Genomic DNA, 22,871 nt, shown 5'->3' with positions numbered 1-22,871 from the left:
CAAAGGCTGAACACAAGCGTCGTCGACCACGCGGACGGATCCGGAAAGATTACTGTACGTGGGGAGAAAGAATGAACTCCACATCCCCGTCTCATTAGTCCCCGGGGCCGGCCGGGAGAGGATTTCACGTCAAGTCCGGCTCCGGCGGTCGAAACCGTCGGACCTTACCGGCGACATTTCACTTTTAATCGGCCCCGCTAATTATTGGCACCGGCAGACTCGGGGCACGTTTTTTTATCTTTGCGGAACGGAATGGAATTTCTCGGGGCCGCGCTTTTGTCTTCTACTCCTGACTTTCCATCCTGGATAGTCCTACAACTTTTCCTTCTTGTCCATACCGTTTCCCCCGTCTTTTGAGCCTGGCTCCCGCCCCGCCTCTCCTTCATCTACAGGACTGAACTTTATAGACTGCTTCGATTTTTTCAATGATAGCCTAGATTGGAGAGTATAGTCAATAATGCCGGTTGGTCCCAGATGACCTAGCACCGGGGAGGTCAAACGTCACAACGTAGAGACATCTCGAATACACATTCGGGGTCAAGAAATGGGAACATAAGCCAGCTGCGTGCAATGTTGTGATGCTATTGTTTGTCCCAGAAGGATATTAGGGTTTATGATACTTTTGGGCTTCATCGAGCTGGGGAAGTATATAGGTCTCCCAAGCTCGCCCAAATGGAAGGGGGGGAATTGTAAGTACAGGTGAACAGCACAAAATGTGGTGCTCACAAAAATACAAAAAAACAGGATATAAGCGCTGATTGAATCAAAATCTCTCCTCCAAAGTCGTCTTCGTATCCAGAAACACCATCGCCAAAAAAAAAGCAAAACACATCAAAAGTTTCATCAAGCCGCTCCGTACATTTCAAGTGATCAGGGGAATCATAAGCATCAGCAAAATTCCGGCCAACATTAACATCCCAACGCCGCCCGCTGCTTCGTTTTCATGAAACTCGTGACACATGGCACACTTGCTTGGTGTCGACAGATGAAGTGCGTGAGCAACAGATTAGAGTCAACACCAGGCCAGTGCTTCCAAATGAGCCAGTCGTACATAATTAGAGCAGCGCAGCGACAAAGGCAGCGCCGAGGAGGACGGCCATGCCGGCGGGCCCGTTGCTGCTTCCAGCGTTTTGATCGGGGGCAGACGCTGAGGTGGTCGCCGACGAAGGGAAGACGGTATTCCTCGCGCTGGAGCGAGTTGATGTCGTGGCCAGGGTGGTGCCGTTGCTTGAGGCGAAGGCTGTGCTGGTGCCGGCGCTAGGAGCAAAAGTGGTTGAGATCTCGGTGGTCACCTCGGTAGTGCTGGGGACCTCGGACGTGGTGGGGACCTCGGACGTGGTGGGGACCTCGGACGTGGTGGGGGCGAGGGTGGAAGACGGGGCGGGAGTGCTGGAGGTGGTAGCGACGACGACCGACGACGAGGTGGTGGTGGGCGGTGCCGGCGTTGAGCTGGTGGTCGGGGGGACGGTGCTGCTCTTGCTGGTGGTGGGAGGAACAGAAGTGCTCGCGACGACGGGGGGATCGGAGGTGAGGCCGCTAACGCCGTGCTTTGCGGCGCAGTCGGCGAGGTTCATGCCGTTAGGGCAGCAGGTCGTGTCGGTGTTGCTGCCATGGGTGCAGTAGAAAGATGACAAGCAGGAGTCTGATGGGACGGGTTAGTTCTCAAGATGCAGGCTGTAGTAGATGAGGCATCAACTCACTTCCGGTGGTGGTTGAGCAGCAAGTCTCGCCGGCGGCCGGGTTGAAGCAGTGGACAGCCGAATCGGTGGACTTGCACTGCTCATAGCCGGTTCCGCAGGCTTCGGCGCAGGTGTCACCACCCTTGTTGCAGACTTCGTCGGCGGGCTGGTAACCGTCGTCGGCACGGCGCATGAGACCCAAGTCTCTTCCGGCGGTGATGCTGCGCTTGAAGATCTTGATCTGTTGTTGCGCGAAAGCCTGGGCGGCGAAGGCCACGAAGGCCACAGAGGCGAGTGAGCGGATATGCATTGCGAAAGCGGATTTCCCGGGTGAGTTTTAGCGATTGGAGTGGTTCGATCAGGTAATCGGTCGATTAGAGTCTTGTTCGAAATTTCCGAACGACAAGAGACTCAATAGCGATCGTGTGTTGAGAGAGAGAGAGAGAGAGAGAGAGAGAGAGAGAGAGAGAGAGAGCGCAAAAGTCGGCGAAAGAGTGAATCGACGACGAACAACGAGAGTATCGACGGAGCGAGAGAGACGAGTAGAGTACTGTGGACGTGGAATCGTGACAAAGAGGTGTAAAAGAGCGACTGGGCTGGAGGGGCCTGACCTAAAAAGCGAGCGACGATGCAAAGAGCGTTGCGGGAGAAAGACAAGAGGCGGAGCGAGGGACAGCGAAAAGACTGGAGATGAAGTGGAGAGAAAGAGTGGGAGACTGGGAGTTGAGTCGCAAGACGGGGGAGGAGTACATGGGGATGAGTCGGGACAGGCGAAGGGTGGCACGGGCAGGAACCGGGAGGGTTACTAACACCAACACTAAGACTACGGGTAACACTAACAGTCCAACAGAGCACCTCAGTAAGAAGGGCCCGGGGCAGATGGACAGACTGGGCCACTGGGCGAGAGACAGAGAGACAGAGATGATGGCTAGAGGATGCTCACTTGTGCGCTCAGCACAGATTCGGAAGGATCCTCCTTTTAATTTCATTTGCCTGGACAGCAACCACTTGGAGTCGCTTGGCCGACAGGGCCAGCCACGATGACCCCGGCTTGGAGGGGGAGCGCTTCGGGTCAGAGGCTTTCCAGGACACAAGAGCAGCCAGTGGTCGGCGTTCGCTTGCTTTGGTCGGTGAACAGACTGTCCCTGGGGTGTTGATGCCAGCAGCCCCAATGGATCATGTTGGACGAGAGTGGACGAGAGTGGACGAGGTTGTTGGTGGACTGGTGGTGTGGCAGCTTGCCATTGTTCCCAGTGCCCACCAGGTTCAAGCAGCGGGAATGGTCGACTCCTGCTCCTGTTTGGAACTGTTTGGAGAGGGTGGCACTGGCCTTCGTGCGGCGTCTCAAGTGGACGGTAATGAAAAAGAAAAGGGGATGAACTGGTGGTCGTTTATGCGCCCAAAGTATCCCGTACTTTTGTGTCTTTCTCTCGCGCAAACTTGGTGACACCGCAACAACCTCTTGATCTCAACCCAGCCTCGCTGACCGCCACTGTCAACAGCAACAACGACAAGCCCGTCCATTCGTACGAATACAGACTCCAGTTGCAGGCTTGCAGCGGTCCTTCTCCGATGCCTCCACGATTCCACCGAGCGAGGGTGCCGGGGGCCCTGGAAGGTGGGAGGAGGCCCTGGAGCCTTGAGAAAGACAGGCAAACGTGACCGCCCCCAGAAGCAGAGAAGCAACAGGGAGGCTTGTCGCGTCCGAGGGGGGGTGGAGGGGGGCATTCGGAGGGGCAGGCCAGACACTGGCAGGGAGAGACAGTCCAGTTCCAGAGAGACAGAGAAACGGCAGGAGTCGCGACGAGACCAAAGAGGAAAGACCAACGGCTGGAAATCTGCACGCGGGAAATGAGACAGGTGTAGACAGGCGGCGCGCGCCAGCCAATCATTCTTTCAGGAGATTTTCCAACGTGCGCCTCAAGCCTCACGTCTCTTCTCTGATCTCAGGCGCTCTATCTCTCTCTCTCCAATCAGATTCGGGTCGACCGTCGCACAAGTTTTCAAGGTGGATACCACCGGGCCCCCTGTTCATCCAGTTCCGAAAAAGCTAGTGCCACCATCGGGTACCTTGCAGCGCCAACCCAGATGTACATCATCCGCCAATCGCCTGGATAAGATTCTCTTACTTCGTAGTCACCATCAGCAACGTACCGCCCACTCACGTGCACTGGCTTCCTTCCTTCTCGGCCCCCACCAGCTCGGCCATCTGACAAACCATCGGACACCGTTTCAGGTGACGTCCCGATGCTGATTCGCCCGTTCGCTTAGGTCAACTCTTTTTTCTCAACGAGCAACACCCACCTCATCAGGTTTAAGCGTACCTTCTTCGCGGCGGTAAAGAGGGTAAGAGGTCACCCCACACAACCGATCACCCAATTTGGCCACTTTTTTTCCTCCTTCAACACCACCACCACTTTCACTAGGTACGTCAAAATCAATCAAAAAAAAATTTGAGCAAATATTATACTAAAATTGCCAATAGATTCACCATGGCTAATTACACGGAAGAACAAGTGAAAAACGCGGTCAACGATATCCGCGAGGGCAAGTCGATCCGGAAGGCCTCTACCGACTGGGGAATCCCCTACGCGACGCTCTCGGGCCGTATTAACGGCGCAACTACGCGGCGGAAGTCGAAGGAAGACTACCAGAGGTTAAGCAAGTACCAGGAGACCTCCCTAGTACGATGGGCAGTTATCCAAGGAGAATTAGGACTCGCCCCAACCCATGCTCAAGTACGAGACTTCGCGACGCGTATCCTCCGCAGAGGTGGCGACAACCGCCCACTGGGCAGGAAGTGGCTTGAGGGCTTCCTACGTAGGAATCCCTCGCTAAAGACGCTCAGGGCACGGTCAATGGCCTCTAAGCGCGTTAAGTCGGTTACCGTTGAGTCTTTGCAAGCCTTTTGGAAGACCCTAACAATCCCAGAAATCCAGAAGATCCCAATGTCCCTCCGCTGGAATATGGACGAAACGGGTTTAACGGAAGGGACCAGTAAGGATTATTTAGTACTAAGCAAGTCCAAGAAGTAAACGATCTATGTCCAGAACCCAAGGGATCATACTTAGACTACGATATTCGAGTGTATCTCTGCCAGTGGCCGTCACCTTCCACCATTGGTGATTTTTAAGGGGGAGACGGTCCAGCACCAGTGGTTCCCTGAGGAATTGACGGATTACGCCTCCTGGAGCTTCACATCGTCGGCCAATGGGTGGACCTTGAATTCAATTGGCGTGGAATGGCTACAAAAGGTCTTTATACCTGGTACGGTAGAGGAGGCCAAGAGACTATGCTCTAAGCGGCTCTTGATTATCGACGGCCACGGAAGTCATGTTTCTGACGACTTTATGTAGCAATGTTACTCTCAGGGTATTTAGCTGTGTTGTTTACTAGCCCATTCTAGCCATATCACGCAGCCCCTAGATATATCTATCTCTCGCCGCTCAAGAACACCTACTACAAGCTTATCCGCGAGTACGGCCTCTAACTCAACTTAGCGCCTATAGGGAAGTAGAAGATCCTCCGCTGTTACTTTCAGGCACGGGAAGAAGCTTTAATAAGTCGGAATATATGCTCCGGATGGAGGGCAGTAGGATTATGGCCCGTGTGTTACGGCCAGCTAGTCGTAGGGGTAGTTTGCAGAAGTTGAGGCTGCGGAACTGGTAACAGTAATCGTAGTCGTGGATAGCTTCAGAGAAGCTATGTCTGTCAATCGTAAGGGTAGGTAAGGCTTCGGTGATCAATCGTAGTCTTGTCAAGGTAGTAGCTGAAAGCGGATGTTAATCCTGATACGAAGTTAATTGCTGAAGAAGCTATGGAAAGTCTGTCCTAGAGCCCAGCTCGAGTCCATCCTTATATACAAGTCCGATCCTAACTGAGCAGTGCTGAACAGTCCACTTTGTCTGGATATGTTGGATATGCCGAATATCCAACATATCCTTGACTCGGTTGGATATGTCGCATATCCAACATATCCTTATCCCTTATCATATCTCTTATCATCACGTGACTTGTACCATAGTTCTTCCGTTCCTGGGGTTTCCCCAATGTTCCGTCCCGTCCTGCATATATGATGCGCCGTAGCCGCTAGGCGTCAGCGGGGCACGCCCTGGTCTTCATGTTGGGTCGTAACACCGTGGTTATAAGTAAGCTACTTAAGAACCTATTGCTAGTTATTCCAGTAGCCATAGACGTCCTACGGGCCCCCCTATAGGAGCTACTACTTCTAGAGATTCCCAAGACACCCTAAGAACACTATATTATTACGTTTAAGAAGTCGGGAGACCTCAGGAGATACTAGTAGCTCTAGAATGGCCGTAAGGGGAGGGACGACTACGACCCCGTGGTACGGCAACTGTAACGGTGTGAGCCCCACAAGGGCAAATGTGGCAGCAGACACAACAGACCATTGCGCTAAATGCGCGCTCGTAAGGCTTACGGCGTAGCCTAAGCCCACACAGGGCTCCAGCCCGTGACATCTTGCTAGCAAAGGGTTTATAGCGTAACTACTATTCGTATATCCGTATTTAGGTCCTTATATGTCCGGTCAAGGTATTTTAGGAACTCCCTGGAGTCCTTCTACTTACCTAGTCCTCCTACTATATAGAAAGTAGCTATAGCTTATTATAGCCCGTTATTAAGGTAGGAGTTAATAAAGTACTAGATATTAGCACTACTGTGTTACGAGCAGGACAAGGCAACCAACTGTGGCACAAAGCAAAAGCTTCGATAATGATGACTCCGCATCATTTTCCCTTGTTCTGCATTATATAGCTACGCGCCCACAGTGATAAGTTGCGGCGGGCGTAACATACTACTAATATACCTTACGTCTAGCTCTATTTTATTATGTATCTATTAGGACTATACTATATAGTCTTTATATCTTCTTATAAACTTTAAGGGGTTTGATAGGGGCTTTCTTCGCCCTTCCAATACCATCGCTATCCCGTTACTCGTTACTTATATAGTTATATCGGCGGTAAATAAGGTCGGTATACTACTCATGAGCAACGTAGGTGTTACGGCCAGCTAGTCGTAGGGGTAGTTTGCAGAAGTTGAGGCTGCGGAACTGGTAACAGTATTCGTAGTCGGGGATAGCTTCAGGGAAGCTATGTCTGTCAATCGTAAGGGTAGGTAAGGCTTCGGTGATCAATCGTAGTCTTGTCAAGGTGATAGCTGAAAGCGGATGTTAATCCTGATACGAAGTTAATTGCTGAAGAAGCTATGGGAAGTCTGTCCTAGAGCCCGGCTCGAGTCCATCCTATATACAAGTCCTGATCCTGAACATATCCTTTGTTGCCTGATCACCATGTTCGTTGGTGATCACTAAGTGGATACTGGTGAGCGCTCACTTTGGGTGATCACTATGATCACCTTATCGTGTGCTCACTTTCCTTATCGTCACGTGACTTGTTCCATAGTTCTTCCGTTCCATGAGGAGTCACCTGAGTTCCCGGATTCTCTGCGTATATCAGGTAGATAGCCGCCGCAGGCCTGTGGGGCGGGCCCCCTAGCCTTGTTATGCATGTTGGGTTGTAACAGTAGGGGTTGCTCTATCCGGTAATATAAGTCTATTTAGAGCCGTTAAGAACTGCGTCATCTAGGCCGCTTACTAGGCCATCTAGTCCTAAAGAGAACGGACGCTTATATTAACCGCTTTATTAACCTAGCGGTCGATCTCTATATTTAATATATCGTTTATATTGTCACAGACCCGCTGTCCTAGACCCCAACCTTGAGGTTGGTGTTGAGTAACCCGGTGGCCGGGTTACGTAAGCCTGAGGCTGGATAAAACTCTGCATCCTGTATTCTGTCGCGCATGTCCAGAAACGTAGCTCCTTGAGCTACGTCTTGTCAACAGAGCCTGTACCTGCTTAGGATAGAGCCTGCCCGTAGCAATAGATTGTCTGATCCGCCTGCCCAGCATCCACCTGCCAAACAACCTGCCTGCTACCGTGACATATATTACCCTCGGGCAGATCTATTATACCGCTCTTATTATAAGGTTTCGTATAGCATCTTCTTATTTATTATTAAGCTTAGAATATATTAGGGGCTGGCCCCTAGGCTTGTTCAACATAGAGGTACCGTCGATTAACTATTCTAAGCTAAGGAGGAAAAGGAGGAATTATAGAGGTTCGCATATAGCTACAATATAATATACCTAGACTCGGCGGTATATTACGGTAGAATAGTGGCTCCGGCAAAGCCGGACATCTCGACCGGCTCCGGCCTACAGCATAACCGAATATAATAATCCAATATAATAATCGGTTATTATAAGTCGCGGTCGGACAGCTTTCCAGCAGAGGGGTGTACGTGCGGCTCCGGCAAGGCCGGAGATCTCAACCGGGCTCCAGCCCGTGACAACTAGAAGCTTCTTTTGCCAGCATGTGTTCAGAATTTCAGCTTTAGCAACGCTGTGCCACCAAAAGACCAATTCGCCGCCATGAAGTCCAGAATGCGAAGTCTCGAAAAGTGGCCAAAATTGGGTGATCGGTTGTGGGGGGGACCTCTTAATCGGGAAATGTAACAAGTGCGTACGGATCCAATGGGCAAATGAGAAGATGGCTCAATGCACCTAGGGATCTGGAAATTGCAACATGACGTTGCTTTGCCAGGTTTCCCCATCCTTGGACCCCCAAATCCAACCCAATCAAATCCCTTTTCGCCCTTCTTTGCCATTGACTTGCTCCATGTGCCTCTCTTTAAGGGAAAGCTCCGCCGATTATCATCATGTCCAATTTCGTGGACGTCCAGAAACGGATACCTAATGTGCCAGTGAACCACGAGTCCACGAGGCGCAACACCTCGGGAAAACGTCATTGATGAGGACACCCATTCCGGCATTCAACCCATGGTGTGGCGGATGGTAGAAAAAGGCAATTTCGGACCCTATGACCGAAGATTGAAGCCATCAAGGTGCCCTACCTAGCCTGAGATTGTGACACCGAGAAATCTGTGATGAGTGAGTATCTGTTAGTATACACATCAGCAGGGCAGCAGCCAGTTGACATACAGTCAGTCAGTCTGCCGATATAATCGCAGAGGGGGCAAAAAAAAAAGAAAAAGAAAAAAAAGTCTTTCACAATGGACGACGAAACAGAAAAAATTAGCCGCCTACGTACGCCATGGATTGAACGACGGGAGGAGCAACATCTCGGGAGACCTCATCGATGGAGCTACCCACTCCGGCATCCAACCCATGGTGTGACGGTGGGTAGAAAAAGGCAATTTTGGATCCTATGACTCCTTTCCGTTTTATTTTAAAGTTCAAAGCTATCAAGATGCCCAGACTGAGGTTGTGATACCAGGAAACTGTGATGGGGATCACGACTATTCACCTATGAAGGGAAGGGACCAGAGAAGAGACAGTGCCGATATTCTGCTCCCCCAGCCGTGCCACATGGCGTGGAATCACAGTGAAAGGCAAGTATACTGTTCCAGCTGGGAAATGACTTTGAGAAGACTACTCCTGTCTCCTTTCCACTCATGACCGATATACGGATAGTGGTATCTAACTTCCACACATCTCACCTGGAAAACACAAGTAACAAATCAGGACACTCAATATCCACCAAGGCTCATCAGGGAAACAGCAATGTGAAAGTAGGAGAAACTTTAATGAAAGGTACGGGTATATACAAGTTCTCTCTTCTATCCTTCGTGGCGATGTGTTTATTATCTACACCAAATTCGTTCGTTTCATTCATTTCATCCAGAGACAATGATCTAGAGTGTCAGGGTATAGTGAGGAGAGAGGAAAAGGCGTTTATGCATGTGCCTCCAAGTGCTTGGAGCCAGCCTTGTCGCCGTAGGAGTCGTCTCTCGCCGGGTCGCCAATGACGCCGTGCGCGTCCGTGTTTCCAATCTTGGACTCGCTGAAGCTGTCGAGGTCCTTCTTCCAGATGGTGTTGAGGAGGATGGGGTAGGCGAGGGAGACGACGAAGCCGGCGAGGGGCACGACCATGGCGATGTGGTATCCCTTGGTGTCGGCGACGAGACCGGTGAGAGAGGGGAAGAGAGCACCACCCTGTTTGAAAGGAATTAGTCACATGTCTTGGATGGAGGAGTACAAAAGTGGTGGATAATGGGGAACCTTACACAAACGGATGCGACGATCCAGGAGCTACCGCGCTTGGTGTGTCTGCCGAGACCGCGAATGGCGGTGGTGAAGATGGTGGGGAAGATGCACGACTCAAAGAAGAGCACGAGCGAGAGCATGGCGATACCGGCCTCGCCCTTGACGGCGATGGCGCAGGCGATGAAGATCATGATGCCCGTCATAAAGACCATGAGGACGAGACGGGGCTTGATGACCATCATCAAGCCGGCGGCGGCGAAACGACCAATGGCGAACAGACCCTGGCCGATGGCGTAGCGGTCGCTGGCCTCGGAGTGCGTCAGGCCGGCGGACTCGACGGCGTACGAGATGAACTGGGAGGCGACGGCGACCTGGGCGCCGACGTAGCAGAACTGCGCGGCGACGCCGAAGAAGAGGCGGTACTGCTTGCGCAGGGGCTTGTCCTGGCCGTGGCCCTCTTCGCTGGCGACCATTTCGGCCTGGAGGGCCATGTCGCTGTCGGTGATCTCGGGCAAGGGGACGACGAAGAAGACGACGGCGAGGAGGAAGACGAAGGCGGCGATGCCGAGGTAGGTCCACTGCACTTTCGACAGGTCGTTGGGCTCGGTGTGGGAGAAGAAGACGCGGGCGGCGAGGAGCGGGGCGATGACGGAGCCGACGGCCTGGAAGGACTGGGAGAGCTCGAGGCGGAACTCGGAGAGGCGGGGCGGGCCGCAGGTGGCGATGAAGGGGTTGGCCGAGGTCTCGAGGGTGGAGAGGCCGGAGCCGACGATGAAGAGGGAGCCGCAGAAGCCGGGGAAGGAGCGGTAGACGGCCGAGGGCCAGAACATGAGGGCGCCGACACCGTAGATGCAGAGGCCGGTGATGAAGGTCCAGCGGTAGCCGAACCTGCGGACGATCCAGCCCGAGTAGGTCAGGGGACCGATGAAGTAGGCGCCAAAGTAGGCGCCCTGGAGACCGCCGGCCTTTGCGGCGGTGATGTTGAGGGCGATTTGGAACTTGGAGTTGAGGACGTCGAGGAGGCCGTACTGGAAGGGAGGAAATTCATGTCAGTATGATTTGTTTCTAGTGGTATTGGGCTGTTTGAAGGTGTGTATGAACTTACAGCGAAACCCCAGAGGAAGAAGAGGACGGTGACCAAGGTGATGGGCAGGATGGACTGCTTGACGGTCAAGGCCGACGCGCCGGTCAAGCCCTTGTTGGAGACATTCGTGCGGTGCTGGTGCGCCGTCGCCTCGGCCGTGCTGGGCCGGCGCTGCTCGAGGACCTCGGCGACATCTGGTTCCTGCCTCTTGCCGAACATTGTGGGCGATGTGGTGATCGGAGTCGGGAGTGTTGGACTGTGGTGATGATAGAGTAGGAGGGAAGAGAGGAGGGTATATATAAGAATAAGAATATAGGCGAGAAGTCACTCAGAAAACCCCCCGCTGGATTGGCGAATGTGTGTATATATGTGTGAGAGTGAAGAGAGTCAGATGCTTTACTGCTCAGGAAGTTCCCTGCTGGCTGATGGAGAAATTCTTCTTCTTCATCTTCGGTGCGGCTGTCGCATTGTTCATATATACTCATGAAATCCCCGGCCGGGGTGGTGAGTACCCCAGGCCCCATGGCCCATGGGGGGGACGACTACGACTACGACGACGACGACGATGATGCGGAGAACTAGCCGAAGCTAGAGAGAATATGGGTGAAATCTCCAACTCGGCGAAACCGTCGTGCCCATCATCCACGCCACTGGCTTGGGGGGAAGAAGGGCCATACCTAGACTGGGTGACCAGGCCTGGCTGGATCCGACGTCGTGGTTAAGGTGGAGTTTTCCCTGGTCCGAACTAGACCTTGGTCGCATACGACTCACCTCGAAATTTCTCGGCGCCTTGGGGCTGCGACTACGGAATGTTCCCAACGTTGGCACGTTTTCCCAGGCTTTTGGCTGCCACCACTGATAACCTTCACGGCATGCGAGAAGGGGGGTGAGGGAGGGAGGGAGGGAGAAAAGGGAAGATCCACACCACCCACCCTGACACGGCACATATCTCGCTCAAACACCAGAACAAGCTTCATCGATCAACTCGGTAATAGTCTCTGTAGCTTCTGTAGCTAGCTCGCAGCCGCTGCCATCGATTTGGTGGCCGGACGGGCCTAGCTAAAGCAAGAGCACGCAAGTGATCATCAACTCAACTAAAGGAACTCGGAGTGCACGAACCCTCGAGTGCTCCAGCCTCCCCCCTAGAGACAAAACTGACAACCTACAAAGCTCTCTAGTCGTTTTCTTGACGGCCTTCAAGATGCGAGGCCACGATGTTGATCACCCGGGGCAGACATACCGTAGCGGTAGCGGGAGCGGTTGGTGGTAGCGGACTGAGGCGGGAGAAGAAGAGTCCGCAACCCTCTCTCTCTCTCTCTCTCTCTCTCTCCCATGGCCAAGCAGAATCAGCTTCGCGCTTCTTTCCGGGCTTCGTACCCACGGCGTGAGGTACACCCCCCGGGTGCACTTGGGTATAGGCAGGTATTCTGTCGAGTTACGGAGTATTCCAAGGACCAACAAGCAAAACAAAAACTAGTAAGACAGACGTGCCTTATCTTGGCCTGGGCAGCGGCAGCGGCAGCCAAGCACGCAGAATGGGAAACCGGCCAAGGGGGCACTAAGGTAAAAAGGCCGAGAGACGCCGCAGAAGCTTGACAAAAGAAGCGTCGCGGGAGGTGGGCGGCCCACGCCGCTAGTTCGAGTCCCCCCCATGGTCAAGAGGTCGAGAGGTTCCAGCTTTTTCGCCCGCAGAGGTCAAGAGTCCACAGCAAGTTTGGGGTTTGGGGAAAAACTGGCGCTGGCGTGCGGGGGTGCGGGGGAGACATCCAAAAACATAAGCTCGCGTGGGGACGAGACATTCTCCGCGCGCGTCGCAGTCAGAGAGTGCCAGAGTGGAGGGGCGGGCCAAGACTCGAGGACGGGGCGATGATTTTCAGCGAGTATATCGACGGTTCGACTGTTGACGCGGGGGACTGGGGGTTGGGGGAGCGAGGACGCGGGGGAGCGATTGGCTCGCCCTGTCCGGATCTAGCATGGCGCTACGGGTACTATCTCTCGCGGAAGGAGAAAAAAAAGAAGAGACGGTCTAGTCTATTTTACGACTGGAGTTCTGGAATTATTGGGTTGCCCCGCGAGTGGGCTTCTTTTTGGGTTGGAGGTTAACGGGCATGTATCATGTATCATGTATCATGTATGACTGTTGAGGCTTTTTCTTGGTGTTTTCTTTCGCTTGCGGTGGGATGATGGCGTTATTGAGAAGATTTTGAGGGTAATACAGTTAGTTACACACGAAATGTCATGAAAGCGTTGGGAATGGCAGAGACTCGGCCGAATCCTGTAAGATACGTCTCGTTGGAGGGAGGTTGCGAGGCATGAGGCTTTAACAGGGCCCTGCCGGTCATCTCTCCGAGGTCGTGCGATGTTTTGTGCATATCACATTAGTGCCTATCAGATCTTCTCTGTAACACCGAGTTGGTGAGGATTTCTTTATCAAAACAGCTCTTGGCGATGGGGACCGCTCCACCGAAGCAGTCCTCCCAAGTTCCAACTTCTCAAAAAGATGGAGAGACAGAGAGAGAGAGAGAGAAAATTCAATGACGCGATTCATCATGTGACGAATTGACAATGGGCCTCGAATTGGTCCTCCCCGCTAAAGAGACATTTGACAGCGCGGGGATGATGGGCATTCTTCTCCTTGCCTGACGTCTGCCGATCATGGGGTTTCCAGGAACTCCAGTATTCCAGTTTCTCCAGAGAACGCGCCTACGGAGTACTCCAGACTCCTCCAGACTGCAGAAAGGGCCGACGCAGAATCTGGAGTCTGGAGAACGAAAAAAAAAAAAAGGGACCCCAAAAAAGTGGCGAGGTGTGGTGGAACTGGGGTAAAACCCGTAGACCGTAATTCAGTGGCCTAGACTCGACGTTCCAGTCCATTAATCCACCCAAGCTATCTCACTAACAAGAAAGAGCCCCATAATGATAACCCCCCAAAATGATTTGGATTCCTTGACTCGACTCGCGCGCAGACCAAACAACCATACAGATGGACCTCATAGAGAAACAGAGACCGAGACTAGCCTCACCTGACGTAAAGGTAACGCCGAGACTAACGTCCCCTTCCCCACGCGAATCCAGGTGCCGGCGCCGTGGATATTCGGTCCGATGCATCAGGAGGTTAAGGGTTAGCTGAGAGGTCGCCCGCTGCCCAGCCCAGCCCAGCCCAGCCTGCCGGTAAGGTATGCGCATGCGTATGTCGTCTTCTTTTCTCACAAGAGCCTCAGCCGCGCCGGCGGGAGGGAGAGGAAACGACGTCTCCTTTTCTGGGACCACAAAATACCTCATCAATGGCCAGAGTAGTGGTTTCATGGAATGAGTATTGGACTGGCTGGGACTTAACTATTGTGCCCCAACGATTTGTTGGGATCTAATCAAAATAATCCCGCCATTGTCAGTGCCCAACTCTCATGACACTAGGGCACGTGTTAACTCTTTCGGTACTTGACAAGTTGACACGAATGACACAGACGACAAGATTGCTGCCGCGTTGGCACGTGGACACGTGAGATGAACAGGGCGACAAGCTTTCAGCTTTGCATCCGTATAATGTCGCTAGCCTACCTTAGGTTGAGTACGAATACATGTGATATAGCATAACTAGGTAGGTCTGTCTTGCGCTGCTCGAGGCCAGTCTGGGTATTATCCTCCTCGAAAGCAATTTACTCCTCCTCACAAATCCCCTGCACCCTGTCCCTAACGATACACATTATATAGCATGCCCTTATCGCGCTCCCCCATCAAGATTAAGAGCGCGCCCCAAGGATAAGACAACTGTCGTCCGCCCTCTCACGAAATATCATACACGTGAAGCCCCAATCCACATCATGCATGATTCGCACCATCAGCCGGAGAATCATGTCGCGGGGCGGCAGTCTAGTCCACGGGCTCGCGCAGCATTTTGGAGATGTTCTTGTGCATTTGGGCATACTTGTCCTCAAATGTGCGCTGGAACTTCTCACACGCCACCCACATGGGATCGCCCTTTTTCCAGTACGTGTAGCAGTTTTCGAAAATTTGGCGCACGTCGGCGGCAAACTCATCCTCTGTCTGGTACTGGTGTTGCGACATCTTGAACTTGACTGTGTTCAAGTCCATGGGTTTCTTCACCTTCAAAAGGTAATCGGGCACGCCATCCTCATTAGGATCGACAGGTTCCTTGAATGGGCCAACGAGTCTCGTCCAAAAGCCTGTGATGGGTCAGTTTGCGTGACTACATGGAATGATTCGGCAAGGCATAACATACCAGGTCCTGATAGCATTCTGTCAAGCAGATCGGAACAGAACTCGACCTTCTTCTCGGTCGTGATCTCGTCGCTTGGTGCCGAAACAATGCTGCGTCGTTTCTGGATAACGGGCTTTTGACGGGGTGCCGCGGCTGCAGCCGCTACAGCCGCGGCCTTGCGGACCGGGGGAGGTGGCGCGCGGGAAAACGCCTTGTCTCTGTTTTGAGAAGCGGGTAACGGCGCAGAGGCCCGCCGGTTCTTCTTGGACATATGTCCTTGTTCTTCGTCACTGTCCTCCTCCAGATAGTGCACAATCTTTCTAGGAGTAGGCTCGGCGGAGGCAGTGTCGGCCGGTGCTGCAGGCGGCGTAGGCAGGTTCTCGAGTGAACTCATAGTCACAACTAGCTCGCTCAGAACCTCCTGAGGGAGAGATTTGGCGAAGTCGGCTCTCATGTCGGATGAACGCATATACTCTGCCGTCCACGAGAGGAGGAGCTTCCGAATGGTTGAGCCCTCAGGGGTGTCTTTCCAAACCCGGACAAGAAGGGGAGTGGCGGGGATGTTCTCAGTGAGACGTCTGCACTCTTTCATTGCGTCAAGACTCGTATCACAGAGACCATCTATACCCAATTCGTGACCCAGCTTCCACACACCAATGAGTGCCTCATACGACGGAAACGTCTCGACATCCTCTGAGACTTCTCCAGTGAAGAGAAAGAGCTGAGCCAGGCCGAAGACTTCGGGAGTGTACTGGGGGAGCTTCACCAGATGCTCGATGGTATCGGAGGATTTCTTCTGTCCTTTGAAGTACTCGTGGTAGTATTTTGATTTGGCACACAAGAAGTCCTTTTGGAGGCCAAAGGGCTTCTGTTCGGCTCCGACGAGGACGATGACGAAGATTGGGTGTGGCTGACTGGGAGCTGTTAGATTCATGTACTTGTGACATCAATGCCATCACCTACAGCCATGAAAACGGCATCTCCTGCTCCTCCGTTGGCTCTTGCTTTGCCTCCGGGGTGGCAACTTCGGGGATGCCATTTGAGGCGGCGACCGGCGTATCGGTTGACATCCTGGCCTGTACGGTGATGTGGATCGACCTAGATGGTGTTAGTCGACCTGAAGAAAATCTCCGATTCGTGAACAGCCACTCCTGAATGTCGTCAAACACAAGTGCATGAAAGGGAGTAGGGAGATGAGTGACCAGGTAATGAGAGGAAGAGTGATTTTCAACGATGTCGTCGTCCGCGGGGGTGAATGGCCGGCATGAGACTGAGGCTGTATGAGTGAATCACGGCATGAGCCAAGCTGTGGTGCCTGTCTGATGCCAATCGGGGTGTATTCAGCAGCACACACAAGGAAACAAAATTTTCCGAGTCCAGGAACATGAGTTACAGAAAGCAGCTTACAATGGTGTCCAGATGTCGGCGGATATGATGAGATAAATTGCGGAGCTTGATGAACGAGGTGGTTTGACGCAGTACAGGCGATCGAATTGTGGTCTTACAATCGCGGGTAATCGAGACGGAAAAGTGAGTCGAATACAATGCAGACAACGGGAGAAGATGTGCAACAATGAGATGGTAAGTTTGGTGCCATCCAAAGGATGAAGAAGAAGCGTGTAGTTGAAAATTTGCTCCCTGGGACGTTCTTGCCAGACACACTCAACCTTGAGAATGAAGCGGGAAGGTAAGGTGTGAAACGACAGCACCTTCTGTGGCTCCCCGTGACTGGAGACGGCCTGTGCGGGAGCTTCCTCAGGCCCATTGTTCACGTGTTCCCCGGATGATGGATCCCTCCCTTCCTGCCACGCCTGCCAAAAATTGAGGACCTGGAAAGAGCTTACGCCACAGTGGCCGTCAAGGTGCACCGCCACTCTCTCTGTGAAGACCTTCCTACCAACAGAGTATGCTTTTCAAGGTTTCTGTTAAGGTTCCTCAAAGTTCTATCACCTCCTGCCAGTCGCTTCCATCAAGGATCCCCATCTTCGCAGTCCTCCGCTCTTGCCCTGGTCCCATGGCCATGGTTAAGCGAGGTCGACCGTCCATCAGGACCTGAACGGAAAGTGCAAATGCATCGCGTCCCAGGCACTCGGCTTCGCAAGGTAAGGTTGGCAGGCAAGCAGGCATGTTGGACTTTATCAACACCCTTATCCTCGGAGCTCGCCGTAGTCAACGGCCACACTTCCCAAGAAAGTTCCCATCGCGGACCAATTCCCCTTGCTAAATAGACAGACACACCGCGACAGTCGACAACGCCTTGTCAAATCGCATTGGCGCTACTGCAAACCACTATCCCGACTATCGCCCCGCGCGCACCCAATTGACCTCTCACGTCCCGTATCTCGAGCAGGTGGGAGTGCTACCCCCCACAAATGGGCCCTGGTCCGCCGACGGCAACGACGGCTGACAAGACCTGACAAGCACTGTTGACTGTTGGCCAGCTTCCTTTTCAAGTCAAGAGCATTTCCAACATCGCTTCCCGTGTGGAGATTGGAACCTTTTTTTTTTTCTGTCATACAGCCCCAGTTGGAAAGATAGATAGAGAGGAGACGGTGAATATAAAGTGTCGCGAACCTGCGCAAGTTGACCCTATTCGTTTGTGTCGTTGCGTCGTTGTTGTCCCCTGCCCCTGGTCTCCGCCAACTTTTGTGAGAGAGAATTGTACAATCCGTCAACTCGTAAACATGTCTCGAACAATTGGACTTCTTGCCGTCGCTGGCCTGTTGCGCACGGCCGCTGCCGGCCTTTACCCGGGCCTGACCACCGCCAACCACACCTGCGCTCTCGGTGAGACCTCGGTGACGTCTTGAGAATCTAGGACACAACTGACGCTCCACGCCTCACAGTCGAACCCGTTCTGTCATGCTCTTGCGGCGCAAACCCTGACAAGGTCGACAGCTGCTGCGTTGAGACTTTTGGTGGCCTGACAGTTGTTCACCCTTTCTTCCTATTCAAAAGAAGTTGTAAAACTGACTGTGAACTTTTTGTGGTGGACAATAGCTCGCGACGCAGTTCTGGAACACCCACACCGGTCTCGAGGCCGAGGGCCAGAAGCTGCCGGCTGACGCGTGGGGCATCCACGGCCTGTGGCCCGACTTCTGCAACGGGTCGTACACCCAGTACTGCGACCTCAGCCGTCAGTATGACCCGGCCCCTTCCCCCAACACCACCACCGGAAAGGCGGACGGCACTCCGGTCCCGGCTTGGACCGGCGCCTCCCTGGATGAGTTTGTCAAGCCCTTTGAGAGGTTTGATCTTCTCGAGTACATGAAGAAGTAAGGCCCGATCCGTCCATTTTACCTTTCAAATAAGACACAATCTTATATTTGTAACTCAGGTTCTGGATCGCCCAGTACACCCCCAACTGGGTCCTCTGGGCCCACGAATTCTCCAAGCACGCAACCTGCTTCAGCACCTTTGACGTAGAATGCTACGGCCCCAAGTACCAAGAACACGAAGAAGTCGTCGACTTCCTCGAGACCGCCGTCCACTACTACCAAGAGACCCCGACCTGGAAGTGGCTCGCCGCCAAGGCCATCACCCCCTCCAACACCACCGCCTACTCCCTCTCGGACCTCCAGGCCGCCCTCAAGGAGGGCCACGGCGCCGTCCCCTACCTGGGCTGCTACGGACCCCGGTACAACGCCACCGAGGCCGGCAAGGGCTCGTTGGACAACGGGTACACCCAGCTCACCGAGGCCTGGTACTACTTCCACGTCCACGGCAAGCCCCAGCGCGGGGATGCTGTGCCTGTGGCTGCTGATGCCAATGGCGGGCGCGTGACGAACTGTGCGACTACGCCTGGTGCTGTTTGGTACTACGAGCGCTCTGAGGGTTCGGTCCAGTAAAGGATCCCGTGGTGTTGACTGTTGAGCATGTAGAAAGCATATAAGCATACTAGTAATGAGTAATTCCCTGCTACGCTACAAATGTTCTGCTAAAGATGCGTACGGGGCGCGATCCATCACATTTCACAACTATCAAGAACCGATGCAACCTGATTTAGTCCATTTAGTACCCTAGGAGAGTCGAAGTGACCAAAATGCTATGTACCGAGATCGCCTCTATCCTTCCCAAACCCACACGTCAACTAGTTTGGACGATGGGTATTCTACTCGTACAGTCCTTCCTTCAGCCAATGAAAAAGCCCCAACGCCAATTTGATGCGAATGTGCCCACCTCGAAAATGCATCTACTCCTCATCATCGCCAAGCTCCTCCACAGCTGGCGCGACATAGCCGGGGCGTTGCGCGGGCTGCGATGCAATCTGCGTCTCCGTTGCTGTTGTGGTCGCGGAAGCGGGGAGAGGCTGGCCAGTGGATGCGGCGAAAGTACCACCGGCACTCGAGGCGCCACCAGATGAGGCGGCCTTCTTCTTCTTGCCCTTCTTGGGAGCAGTCTGTCGTTTGTCAGTTTTTGTCCAATCACGTCGAACACAAGGGGCAGTATAACTTACATCGTGCCAAGCCCAGACGGGCTTGAAGCTGTCCATGAAGGAGACGTCCTCCCAAAGATTGGGGAACAACCAGAGACCGGGAGATGCGACAAAGTAGGTGATGCAGAAGAGAATGACACGGAAGATGGCCATGAGGAAGAACAGGCCGAGCAAGCCCAAGAATCCCCAACTGAGGTAGTAAACGCCGAGACGAAGCTTGAGGGGCCAGAGAGGGTAGCAGACGACGATGAAGATGAGCACGAGGGCGAGGATCGAGTACAGCTTGCGCTTAACCTGGCTACCCTCCCAGAACCACGCGTAGTACATCTCCTCCTTGGCCTCTTGCTGAGGCTCGATACGGACGGTCCAGAGACCCTTGATGCGCTTCGTCTTCTTCGGGCCGTGGTCGTGGCCTTCGTGGGGGTCGGTCTTGGTGACGCGCAGGGCAAGCATCGACATGGGAAGAAGCTTAAAGGTGTTCTCGAGAGACGCGCGATCGGTGATCTCGGGCAGCTCGGGGTTCTTCTTACGTGCCTTCTCGTAGGCGGGGGACTGGAGAGCACGGAGCGCACGCTTGACTATAGCCCAGAACGTCAGAATTGACTCGGATTTTACAAGGTAAAATTGCTTAGTACTTACCCTTGAACATATCTTTGCGCTCGCCATTGAGAATACAGGTACGGGGCTTCAAGTCCTGGGCGCGCAGAAAGCTGGCCAGCGCAAGCGCAACAGGGTTCGGCGGACCAGGCCGAATAGGCTGAGGCTGGCCTTGTTGGGGCTGCTGTTGCTGGTGCTGGTGGGGGTGAGGGTGCTGATGACCCTCGTGGTCATGATCGTGATCGTGATCATGACCGCCCTCTCCACCCTCGCCGCCCTGCTGTTGTTGTTGTTGCTGTTGCTGCTGCTGCATCGCCATCCGTTGCTGCTGCATAGCCTGCTGTCGGAGGTGGTTGAGGAAATCCGGGACAGTCATGCCGGCCTTTTGGGCATCGGCCTCTATTTGTCTGCGCATGGCCGCGATCTGATCAGGCGAAGGCATGGGCTGCCCGTTGGGGCCCATCTGCATAGGGCCCATGGGGCCGCCGGGCATTGGCATCGACATCTTGAATGTGGGCTAGTGCTCGAAGGCAACCAGTGTTTGGGAAAGACGCGAGGAAGAACTCTGAGTTCTCTCTGCCAAGGTTGTCGGCGGGATTGGAGGAGTCCGGCGACAATTGGGAAGCCTGACTGCTGGATCAGGTTTTGTTGGATGAGCGTGAGTTTGGCCTTGGGAGCTGTGGTCGTGGGCTGGGTCTTTGAACAAAAGTGACCAGCAAGCAAGCCAGGTGTTCACTTCTGGTCCAAAAATCCGTGCAGGGGTCAAGGTCCGTCCCCTCCACCCATTGGATCCATCGAATTCCATTGAGTGAAGTTCGGCATCCTCTTTCTCCGACACCCGTTATCGATAAGCTCATCAGCCCAGAAGACAAACGCTTGGACCACACCCAAACTCAAATGTGTCTCCACTCCAAGTTCAAACGGTCACGCTGGTCATCTGTAGCATCACGTGATTTATCAGCTGGAGGAACCTGAAGAGGACTTCCTTCTCCACCTACTCTTATGTCAGCGATCTTATGTCAGCGAAGACACTTACCGAAACTCCTCTTTTCCTCCTCCCACTGTGGCGGCTCGCCCGAGACATTCTGTTTGCGCTAGAGTAACACGAGAAAGTCTGCCAAAGTCTCTCGTCCACCGGTTTTCTTCAGACCAAACGATGACGAGGGACTCCGCCCACAGTTCTCAGCAACGGTTCCCCGACACTATCTTGCTAGACTCGAGTCATCAGAGGCCGGAGACTTCTTTTCTCATGATCCGGCTGGGTTTTGCAACCACCACAGTCAGCAACATCGCAACAGTCGTCAAGTGACGCTGATTGCCCGAGTGGCTTTTATTAGATCCAAGGAAAATCGAAGAGAGGCAAATGCAAAGCGGAGCGGGACAGCACCGAGTACAACAACACCCTCTCTGTTTACCTACATATTATCCACAGTCGCCATCCGTCGGCCAGCCCATCGACTTCGCCCTCCCCGTACGACCACTCAACGGCGATGGCGTCCTGCAATAACCGGAGACATGCTGAGCGACGATGGGAGTTGTGACGGCACAGCGCATCCCCAATCCGCACATAGGCTTCCCGCGTTCCCTCACCCCCTGCCACCCGCGGTGCCTTGCATGTCACAATGATTTCTCATTGCTTCCCGTCCGTTCACGTTGGAACATGTCACTTAGTGACTAGGTTTATTTGTTTCCGTCTGGATAGACAGTCAGCCATCGCCCAGTGATTGGTCACAGAAGCCTTATTAATTGCCCGACTGGAAACACGCACACACGACGTCGAATTGCCCTTCACTTTCAGGCTTCAGCCCGTTGCCCTGTTTGTCAATAATTTTCGACAAAGGGTTTGTGGGCCCGGCGCTCCAAGAGATGACAAGGGGCGGTGACGGGTAAGGTATGATGTATCGCAGGATGACAGTTCATGACTGGCACGAGACCCTCCTTGCCTCCCCCCCTTCTGGAGGGGCACTTGTGGCAAGCAACTGCTGGTCAAGCTGGGCAGTCCAGTAACCAGAGCAAGGCAGAGGTGAGACATCGACTCGCTGAGCCATCGTCTTCATCTTACACGACTGGTGGAGCCCTGCAATCTGGTGCAGGATGGTGGTGTGCCGCCAGCCATCCGAATCCGACAACACCCCAGCTTCCTAAGCGCCGGTTGGCCGGCCGTGTCTGGCCCGTTCTGCAACCCCGGCCTATCAGAACGGTCCGTCTGCATCTTGACTGCACACCTCGCCGACAACTGCTAGGCCCATGTCCCTCCATCTTCTTCTCAGCTGGGCCTATGAACCAAAGCACTTGTTCGAATCTCTTGCCCAAAGTGGGAATTGGGATTCAAAATGCCTCGACTGCGTGACTGCAAAGAGAGAATAGTCGGCCACACCCAAGTGGATTCCTTTGACATTGCCTACTACCTGTTCGTACCTGTTCGCCTTCCACGACTAATCCCGTGTACCCATCTATTATAACTCAATCGGATCGCTCGCTCGCTCTTGATTCCTGTGCTTTGCCGCCCTCTTTGCATCTTCCCCTTCTCTCGTTCTGTCAAATCGCTGGCCGTCTTTCGTTTTTGATTTTTTTTACCCCCCCCCCCGTCTCCAGCAAATGTCCGGCATGAAGCTATCTGTAAAGCAGGTATTATGAAGGGTCTGAGTTGCATACTTGCAGACGCCTATGCGACATGGCTTTCGCCCCTCACCAACTGCTGCGCTCCATTTTCTGACTCCGTAGAAGAGAAGCCGCGTCAAAGTGAGTGTGCTCTTGGGTCCGGTAAA

At 53.6% G+C, this 22,871-nt stretch overlaps 5 protein-coding genes across 5 annotated transcripts; 1 reads left to right on the top strand and 4 right to left on the bottom strand.

The window, feature by feature from the left end:
* Window positions 1–844: 844 nt before the first annotated feature.
* Window positions 845–2,139, bottom strand: BDP81DRAFT_45632 (uncharacterized protein). The gene is made up of 2 exons (XM_060593149.1): window positions 1,701–2,139; window positions 845–1,642 (listed from the first exon to the last, which is right to left on the bottom strand). The coding sequence occupies exons 1-2, from the start codon at window positions 1,987–1,989 to the stop codon at window positions 1,056–1,058; spliced, it is 876 nt and encodes a 291-aa protein (XP_060443737.1). The 5' UTR covers window positions 1,990–2,139; the 3' UTR covers window positions 845–1,055.
* Window positions 2,140–9,456: 7,317 nt separating this feature from the next.
* On the bottom strand, window positions 9,457–11,071 carry BDP81DRAFT_323344 (glucose/galactose transporter; the record flags this gene model as incomplete). Its single annotated transcript, XM_060584787.1, has 3 exons — window positions 9,457–9,717; window positions 9,789–10,796; window positions 10,874–11,071. The coding sequence occupies 3 exons, from the start codon at window positions 11,069–11,071 to the stop codon at window positions 9,457–9,459; spliced, it is 1,467 nt and encodes a 488-aa protein (XP_060443736.1).
* A 3,232-nt stretch (window positions 11,072–14,303) lies between these two features.
* BDP81DRAFT_430850 (uncharacterized protein) lies at window positions 14,304–16,320 on the bottom strand. Its single transcript, XM_060590646.1, has 4 exons — window positions 16,274–16,320; window positions 16,035–16,169; window positions 15,093–15,985; window positions 14,304–15,036 (listed from the first exon to the last, which is right to left on the bottom strand). The coding sequence occupies exons 2-4, from the start codon at window positions 16,139–16,141 to the stop codon at window positions 14,723–14,725; spliced, it is 1,314 nt and encodes a 437-aa protein (XP_060443735.1). The 5' UTR covers window positions 16,142–16,169; window positions 16,274–16,320; the 3' UTR covers window positions 14,304–14,722.
* Window positions 16,321–17,683: 1,363 nt separating this feature from the next.
* On the top strand, window positions 17,684–19,124 carry BDP81DRAFT_430847 (ribonuclease T2 family protein). Its single transcript, XM_060590645.1, has 4 exons — window positions 17,684–17,858; window positions 17,918–18,000; window positions 18,072–18,346; window positions 18,409–19,124. The coding sequence occupies exons 1-4, from the start codon at window positions 17,756–17,758 to the stop codon at window positions 18,917–18,919; spliced, it is 972 nt and encodes a 323-aa protein (XP_060443734.1). The 5' UTR covers window positions 17,684–17,755; the 3' UTR covers window positions 18,920–19,124.
* Window positions 19,125–19,263: 139 nt separating this feature from the next.
* Window positions 19,264–20,566, bottom strand: BDP81DRAFT_322688 (translocation protein Sec62-domain-containing protein; the record flags this gene model as incomplete). The annotated part of the gene is made up of 3 exons (XM_060584719.1): window positions 19,264–19,470; window positions 19,528–20,084; window positions 20,146–20,566. 3 exons carry the CDS (start codon window positions 20,564–20,566, stop codon window positions 19,264–19,266), a joined length of 1,185 nt encoding a protein of 394 aa, XP_060443733.1.
* Between the last annotated feature and the right edge of the window lie 2,305 nt (window positions 20,567–22,871).

This window comes from Colletotrichum phormii (genome assembly GCF_030913505.1).
Source record: "Colletotrichum phormii strain CBS 102054 chromosome Unknown BDP81scaffold_13, whole genome shotgun sequence".
NCBI classification, from domain to species: Eukaryota; Fungi; Ascomycota; class Sordariomycetes; order Glomerellales; family Glomerellaceae; genus Colletotrichum; species Colletotrichum phormii.
The sequence above is the reverse complement of the archived record's forward strand: the minus strand, read 5'-3'. Positions and strand labels throughout refer to the sequence as shown.